This window comes from Otolemur garnettii, unplaced genomic scaffold (genome assembly GCF_000181295.1).
Source record: "Otolemur garnettii isolate 467f Iridium unplaced genomic scaffold, OtoGar3 scaffold00127, whole genome shotgun sequence".
NCBI lineage: Eukaryota > Metazoa > Chordata > Mammalia > Primates > Galagidae > Otolemur > Otolemur garnettii.
The window spans coordinates 1,707,253-1,715,198 of NW_003852522.1; the positions used below are offsets into that span (position 1 = coordinate 1,707,253).

The window sequence follows — 7,946 nt, forward strand, 5'->3', positions numbered from 1 at the left end:
TTGTTGTTTGGCGGGTCTGGGCTGGGGATTCGAACCCGCCACCTTAGGTGTATGTGGCTGGCGCCTTAGCCGCTTGAGCCATAGGCGCCGAGCCAGAATTGTGTGTCTTTACATGGTCAGTATGCACGCACAGACATACAATTTATATGTGCAGATGTGACTGATAGACCAGAAACTTGTGTCACTATGTAATTATGGCTGTATGTATGACTATAAATTTTGTGTCCTAATGTGTGTCCATGCCCCCTACCCAGGCTACCGGGGCACCAGAGTAAAAGGTCTCAGATCCTATCCCCACATCAGGCAGAAATCAAGCAATTGCCAAGCCAGGAGCCAAGGCATGTGCCTGCTGCAGGTCAGGTTCTGTGTGTTGAGTGAGCCAATAGTCCCATCCTACCCAAGAGAGGGGATAATCTCGCCCTCCATGGCCCCACTGCACTGGAGCAGCTGTAGCTGCATGAACCTCAGCCTCCACACAGCCTTGTGCAGTGTCAATTGAGGGCCCACAGTAGACAATAGTGGGCTACTTGGCTGGGGCTTCCTCCTGCCCCAGGGCTCAGATCCTGGGAGCTCCCAACCAAGGCAATTTAAAATCATGCTTATTTGGAGACCCAACCCCCAGTTTCCCCATTCACCAGGGGACAGAGCTCTGGCTGGTCTGGGCCCTCACCTGATAGCAGCCTCCAACATCTGGGGTGTCTGATAATGCTTAGCAGGGAGTTGGTGCCAAGTCCCGCCATTAGCATGGCTGCTGCTCTTCACTGAGGAGAGTGAGGGCTGCAGAGCCCTGCTTGGGAGGTGAGGGGGTCACATAGCCTATTTCCAGCATACCCATTCTGCCTGTCACATTCTCCAGAAAGGTAAATCGAGGGAACATCCCCAAGTCTCTCTTTCTGTGCTGATCCAGTGATGTTCTTTGTACCTGAACCCCCAAACCCTAAGCCCCCAACTCCTGATGTCTAACTTGGGTTTAGATACATGGTCAGTCTTTAAGGCTCAGCTACAGACAGCCTGAGGTGAGGTTGTTCCCCAGAAACAGTGGCACCCCGCCCCCCTGCCTTGTCTGTCCCTTATCAGGGGCTAGAACCAATCAGCTGAGGGCAAAGAGGAGCCCTCCAAGGGGCCAGAAGAGCCTCAGAGCACACGAGGCAGCCAAGGAAGAGGAGGCCTGAGGCCAAGGGTGGGCACCAGCCAGCCATGGCTACAGCTGAGACCGCCTTGCCCTCCATCAGCACACTCACCACCCTGGGTCCCTTCCCAGACGCACAGGAGGACTTCCTCAAGGTAGGACCAGGTGGGATCTAGGTAGGCTGGCTAGGACCCAAGGCCATAATCATAGAGCTTGGGGGCCAGACCTTGTACCTTGCCCTAGAATCAAGAGACCTGGACAGGACTGGGGTACCTTCAGCCTAGGCCAGGGATCTGAGCTTGGTCTGGGGGATTAAGATTCTGGGTAGGGCCTATTTCTATAAGAGAAAACTTAAGTTCTGAGCTGAACACCCGTATAGGTCTAGGTTGAGAGACAACCTCCTGGATATCAGAAGGGATGGTAAATGTGCTTGGGGACAATCAATATTTGGGAATTAATCTTGTTGGGAGGCTTGGTGCCTGTAGCTCAGCAGCCAGAGTGCCAGACACATACACTGGGGCTGGTGGGTTCAAATCTCGCCAAACAACAATGACAGCTACAACAACAAGAAAAAATAGCCAGGCATTGTGGCAGGTGCCTGTAGTCCCAGCTACTTGGGAATCGCTTAAGCCCAAGAATGTGAGATTGCTGTGAAGGGCGACATAGTGAGACTGTCTGGAAAAAAAAATCTTGTTGGGAGATAGAGAGAGGTTCTGAGGGGAAACTGAGTCAAGTTTGGTGCTCTCCCTGCCTGTCATCTCCCTCCGGCTTTGCTACCCCTTCCCCCATCCCTGCATGTGGTTCTGATAATGGAAACTCTTATCTCTTGTCTCCAGCCAGACCAGACCTGATCACCCTCTGTCCCTGGAGATGGAGGGTTTGTTGGGGGGCGGGGGGAGCAGTATAGGGGAGTAGGATGCACAACAGAGAGGCAAACAAGACCCTTTTCCAAAACCTCTGGTCAACCTGTCCTTATTAGTGTGCAGCCCATGCTGTTCATAGTTAGGGAACCCTCGTGTACACCGAAGCCTCAAGCTGCCTGCTCCCTCCTGCAGTGGTGGCACTCTGAAGAGGAGCAGGACATGGGCCCGGGTCCCCCTGGCCCCATGGGGCAGCCACTCCACGTGAAGCTGGAGGACCCACCCAGGGAGGACGAAGATCACAGGGACGCTGATGCCACCTGGGACCTGGATCTCCTCCTCACCAACTTCCCGGGCCCGGAGCCAGGCAGTGTGCCCCGAACCTGTGCTCTGGCGCCCAGCGAGGGTCCAGGGGCTCAATACCTGCCGCCTCCGCCGCCGCCTGAGACTCTGGCCGCGTATGCGGGCGGCCCGGAGCCGGTGATTGGGCTTCTGGATCACGAGGAGCAGTCAGGCTGGACACGTCCAGCCCTACGAGCCCCGGCTCCGGACGCCTTTGTGAGCCCAGCCCTGGCCCTGGCCCCCGAGCCCAAGACACAGCCGGTATACCCTGGGATGGGCGCCAGCTCCTCTGGCAGCTACTTCCCGAGGACCGGGTTTTCAGTGCCCACAGCTCCAGGCGCCCCCTACGGGCTGCTGTCTGGGTACCCCACGCTATATCCGGTGCCGCAGTACCAAGGGCACTTCCAGCTCTTCCGCGGGCTCCCAGCACCCGCGCCCGGCCCTGCCGCGCGCCCCTCGTTCCTGAATTGTCTGGGACCCGGGACGGTGGGCACCGGACTTGGAGGGAGCGCAGGAGACCTAGGATCAATCACCGAAGCTGCACCGTCCAAGCGCAGCCGGCGCTCCTGGGCGCGCAAGAGGCAGGCGGCACACACGTGCACGCACCCGGGCTGTGGCAAGAGTTACACTAAAAGTTCGCACTTGAAGGCGCATCTGCGCACGCACACAGGTGAGGGGGCGGGGCCCCGTCTCCTGGGCGGGCTGGAGCCGGGGCGGGGGAAACCCAGAGCCGCCGGGATACTGAAAACCAGAAGCAAGGGGTGGGACTAGAGGCAAAGGCTAGTAGAAGGGGGAGAGCTAGTAACTCCGGAGGCGGGGTTAAATGCAGAGTCCTGGAGTAAGGGGCGGGGCAGAAGTGGCAGGGAGTGGGCCTGCAAGTTCAGGGACAGCGGTATGGAAGGAGGGTGGGGGCAGAGAGAGGACCTGGAAAACCTGGGGAGAGTTTCAAGGCTGGAGACTGACGGGTTAAGACCTGGACCACAGATACGCGGAGACGCGCAGAAAGCAGGATGGGGGTATAGGAGGGACTGCCGAGAGTGGACAAGCTTGGAACGCCAAGGGCTCAGGGGTCATGGCCATGGAATTCCCAGGCACTTGGTTGCTTGTTATGGAGGTACCGCCAGACAGTGCTGGAGTCGCGGCCTAGAGGGTGAGACAAGGGATAGAATCAGTTTTACCGGAGACTAGGGATAGAATCAGTTTTACCGGAGGCTCACAAAGGAAGGGGCCCAGATGAGATATGGAGGCAAGTGTAGGAAGACAGAGGAAAGAGCTGGGAAACAGAAGAGGGGTGTGGACATAGGCTGAAAAGCTAGATCCCAAGGAGCGGAAAATAGGGGGAGGCGGGGCCATGGAACAAAGGAGGGGTCAAGACAGGTGTACAGACCTGTCCCTGGGGAGAAAGAAGGAGGGGGTCCTGCCTAGTGAGAAGAGAGCGTAATTGCTGGGGACCGGGCCTGGAACTCGAGTGAGTTTCAGGGCTCGCAAGGTCTAGGGCAAGGTTGGGAAGCAGCTGGAGGGTCTCCTGGTGCAAAAAGGAGATTGGAATACAAGGAGCAGGAACAAAGTACGGTGGTGAGACAGTATTAGGACAGAGGGACAGCGTTCCAGGGCACAGAAAGTGGGATCAATGGTGTAGGCTTGCCCAGATAATGAGAAAGGGAGTGGTGCTCTGCAGGTGCAGAGGAAGTGTCATAGTTTCGGAGGGCGAAACCTGAATGCAGATGCGGGATGGCTCCTAAATTTTGCCCCCTAGGTACCTCACTTGCCTCACACTAGTCCCAGGCCAGGCTGAGTAAAGGGGTGTGGCCTGATGCAGGAGACCCAGGGCAGACAAAGGTGTTCACGGTTTCCACGCTCCCTCCCGCTCCTATGCCTAGGGGAGAAGCCATACGCCTGCACGTGGGATGGCTGCGGCTGGAGGTTTGCACGCTCGGATGAGCTGACCCGCCACTATCGGAAGCACACAGGACAGCGCCCTTTTCGCTGCCAGCTCTGCTCCCGCGCCTTTTCTCGCTCGGACCACCTGGCCTTACACATGAAGCGCCACCTTTGAGCCCTGCCCCAGCTCATGGACCTTCCTGGGGACTGGGGATAGAAGAACAAGAGTGGATCCACACAGGGTGGTTTTCCCAAAGACGGACCCTTGTCGGACTCGCGGTCCCACAGGTCCACTGAAAGATCATCTGAGTGAGTTTCCAACGGAAGTTCCAAGTTCAGAGTCACACAGAAACGTCAAACGGTCACGCATACCCAGCGAGACAGACCAAATAAATGGGCTTAGATGGACACTCAGACCAGCTCAAAGGAGTCTCTGAACAGCAGGAGGAGGTGTGGGGTGAAGCGTCTCAGAGACCCTGGGTCTGCAAGGGGGCTTCACACTGTAACTCTTCCTGAAGCCCTACATGGTGGCTGGCATGAGCTGTGAATGGTTACAGGTCTATAAAAATGCCCTCCCCATAAAGCTTTAGCATTGTACTGAGTCTGTGGATTTTGGGGGCTGGAAGATGGGAAGACGCTGTACCCTCAGAGGTGACATTAAGGAGTCATACACACCCTGATCTCTCAAACCTCAGTGACACCCCTCACCTCTGACAACCCCACTTAGGCATTGCAGGCCTTGCCATCCCCTCTTATCCCCCAAGATCAGGCTACACCGTCCTTGTCTCTTGATTTGAGTTCCGGGGAAATTCGCAGCAACCTGTCCCTCCATTTTAGAGCCTCAGTCGAGCCCCAGAGCCTGACCACCCTGCCACTATCCAAAGTGACCCCTTGCCTAGCTCAGGGATCTTCCCCTTCCCCCAGAAAACGTGCGGGATGAAGAGGGGGAAGACCCGGAGCACAAGCTCCCCTTAAGACAGGAAAGGCCACAAGAGTTTAGCCGAGATTGTAGGACTGAAAAGGAAAGAAATCCAAACTTGTGCCTGATTAAGAGACCAGGGTTGGAGTGGGGTCATACGGAAAAGCCCGCGCTGAGATTAGCCACAATGGGCGGGAGCGGAGGCGGGGCTCGGGGAGCTGCCACACAAGGCGGGAGGCGGGACCGGATGGGGGTGGAGCCTATAGAGGATCAAGAATACAGGACACAGGAGGCCCTCAGGAAGGATGGCCCAGAAGATAGCGCTGCTCCTAGGCGGACCTGTTTCCTCTTGTGGGCGGAGTCTCGGTGCTCGTGACACCCGGGCCTGAGTTCCCCCGCAAGCGTCGGAAAGTTAGAGCCACTAGGGGCTGGTGACCCAGTGCCCCGCAGTCCGGACACAGGTTTCTTGATCCCAGCTTCATGGCGGCAATAAGGCCGCTGCTGCTGGCGGCGCTGATGTGGGTCCCGGCCAGGACCCTGACCTGCTACGGGGACACGGGGCAGCCTGTAGACTGGTGAGTACGCGGGTGCCGACTATCCCCCAGAAGTTAAGCGTGGGCACTAAGCTAAGGGACACCCCTCGACAGTGCAACACTCCTCGGCAAAGCCCAGGGTTCCTTCCCTCTCTCATCTTCCATTTCTGTGAATTCCCTGACTTCCAGGTTCGTGGTCTACAAGTTGCCCGCCAAGAGCGGGTCCCAGGATGCGTCGCAGAGCGGGCTGCGGTACAAATACATGGACCCGGGCTCAGGAGGCTGGCGCAACGGTGCCAGGCTCATCAACAGCTCGGAGGGGGCCGTGGGACGCAGCCTGAAGCCACTGTACCAAAAAAACACCAGCCAGGTGAAGGGATATCCACAGAGCCTGAGCAGAGACTTTAGGGTGGGCCCCTGCCTTCGGAGAACTTCATGTTGTCTTTGTCCATCCCTATCCAGCTCGCTTTCCTGCTCTACAATGACCAACCACCTAAACCCAATAGGACTCAGGACACTTCCAGCCGTGGACACACGAAGGGTGAGCCCTGGATTGGGGAGGGGCTCTGGTTTCCCTATGCATTTTCCCAAGCTAATCCCTGACCTGAGTAGGGGGTGGAGTGCCCATCAGCTCCTGGGCATCTGTTTCCTCATCATTGTCTTACTCCAGACTACAAGAATTCACACCTGGGGAAACTGAGCTCAGCAGTGATCCTGACACTGCTTGCACCAAGCCCCCTGCCAACTGAGTGTGTTCCTGGTTGCAGATGAATTTGCTAGGATGCTTTGAGCAGTCCCCACTGACTGTCCTCTTCTGGTCCAGGTGTCCTGCTTCTGGACCACGATGGGGGCTTCTGGCTTGTCCACAGTGTGCCACGCTTCCCTCCACCCACCTCCTCTGTTGCATACCACTGGCCTGACAGTGCCTGTACCAATGGGCAGACCCTGCTGTGTGTGTCTTTCCCCCTCACCCAGTTCCTGCAGATTGGTGAGTGGAATAAGAGTGGGGGGTGGGAGGGTGGGGAGGATGAGGCAGGGTAATTCCCAAGTTCCAGACCAGAACCTGGAATGGTGTCACATCTCCTCCTCCTTTTTCCTCCAGGCAAGCAGCTGACCTACACCTTCCCTCTGGTCTATGACTATAAGCTGGACGGGATCTTTGCCCAGAAATTCCCTGACCTGGAGGATGTGATCAAGGGCCACCACATTCGCCACCAACCCTGGAATAGCAGTGTAACACTCACATCACAGGCAGGGGCTATTTTCCAGAGCTTTGCCAAATCTGGAAACTTTGGAGATGGTAAGCCCTGAGGTGGAGGGTAGGAGAGCTCTTTCTCTGCAGAGAGGGTGTTTGGTGTGTCTATGGCTGAGAGCAAGGCAGGGATAGAGACTAGGTTTCTCTGGGAGACATAATTACGAGAGGTAAACAGTCCTGGGTTTGGATATTGGTTTCTGGCTGTCTGATGTGTGATTTAATCTAAGCCTCAGTTTATTCTTCTGAAAAATGAGGATACTGATGCCTACCTTAAAGAAACTGTAAATGTATATAAAGTATTTGGGAAGGGCTATTAATATTAATCTTTTCACCCCTGGGAGTTGCAAAGAATTGACAGCTAAGTTCAGAAATGAGGAAACTGAGGTCAGAATGGGGAAGCTGCCTAAGAATCCTTACCCTGACCCTGACTCTAACCCTGTGTCTCTTTCCCTTCTTTGCAGACCTGTACTCTGGCTGGTTGGCAGCAGCCCTTGGCAGCAATCTACAGGTCCAGTTTTGGCCAAACTCTCCAGGCATCCTGCCTTCTAACTGCTCAGGGACCTGGAAAGTTCTGGATGTGACCCAGATAGCCTTCCCTGAGCCAGCTGGGCCAACCTTCAAGGCCACAGAGGACCATTCTAAATGGTGCGTGGCCCCAGAAAGACCTTGGGCTTGTGTAGGTGACATGAATCGGAACCAAAGAGAGGAGCACCGGGGTGGGGGCACATTGTGTGCCCAGCTGCCAGCTCTCTGGAAGGCCTTCAAGCCCCTGGTGAAGGCCTGGAAGCCTTGTAGGCAGGAAAGCTGGATTAAGAAGCCCAGCAGAGAACAGGCTAAAAGCTAAGCGCTAAGGCTCAAGAATCCATTTGGACTTGACTTCGAATCTCCTGTTCAGCCCTCTAATTGTATGACTTTAATTGTGTGCCTCAATCTCTCTGTGACTCAAGTCTGTTCATCTTTTTTTTTTTTTTTTTTTGAGATAGAGTCAAAAGCTTTGGTCCCCCACACAGTGCTAGAAACCATCTGT

At 55.8% G+C, this 7,946-nt stretch overlaps 2 protein-coding genes across 2 annotated transcripts; both read left to right on the plus strand.

Moving 5' to 3' along the window:
- Positions 1–1,197: 1,197 nt before the first annotated feature.
- Positions 1,198–4,744, plus strand: KLF1 (Kruppel like factor 1). Its single transcript, XM_003797916.3, has 3 exons — positions 1,198–1,284; positions 2,185–3,001; positions 4,212–4,744. The coding sequence occupies exons 1-3, from the start codon at positions 1,198–1,200 to the stop codon at positions 4,385–4,387; spliced, it is 1,080 nt and encodes a 359-aa protein (XP_003797964.1). The 3' UTR covers positions 4,388–4,744.
- Positions 4,745–5,408: 664 nt separating this feature from the next.
- DNASE2 (deoxyribonuclease 2, lysosomal) lies at positions 5,409–7,849 on the plus strand. Its single transcript, XM_003798022.3, has 6 exons — positions 5,409–5,706; positions 5,854–6,034; positions 6,127–6,205; positions 6,488–6,652; positions 6,767–6,964; positions 7,381–7,849. Exons 1-6 carry the CDS (start codon positions 5,612–5,614, stop codon positions 7,761–7,763), a joined length of 1,101 nt encoding a protein of 366 aa, XP_003798070.1. The 5' UTR covers positions 5,409–5,611; the 3' UTR covers positions 7,764–7,849.
- The last annotated feature ends 97 nt before the right edge of the window (positions 7,850–7,946 follow it).

Excerpts from the sequence above, each read along its gene's own strand:
- KLF1 (XM_003797916.3), top strand. The coding sequence starts at position 1,198 with ATGGCTACAGCTGAGACCGCCTTGCCCTCCATCAGCACACTCACCACC. Across the intron at positions 1,285-2,184 it reads CACAGGAGGACTTCCTCAAG|TGGTGGCACTCTGAAGAGGA; the intron begins GTAGGACCAGGT and ends TCCCTCCTGCAG. Across the intron at positions 3,002-4,211 it reads GCATCTGCGCACGCACACAG|GGGAGAAGCCATACGCCTGC; the intron begins GTGAGGGGGCGG and ends TCCTATGCCTAG.
- DNASE2 (XM_003798022.3), top strand. The coding sequence starts at position 5,612 with ATGGCGGCAATAAGGCCGCTGCTGCTGGCGGCGCTGATGTGGGTCCCG. Across the intron at positions 6,035-6,126 it reads ACCAAAAAAACACCAGCCAG|CTCGCTTTCCTGCTCTACAA; the intron begins GTGAAGGGATAT and ends ATCCCTATCCAG. Across the intron at positions 6,965-7,380 it reads ATCTGGAAACTTTGGAGATG|ACCTGTACTCTGGCTGGTTG; the intron begins GTAAGCCCTGAG and ends CCTTCTTTGCAG.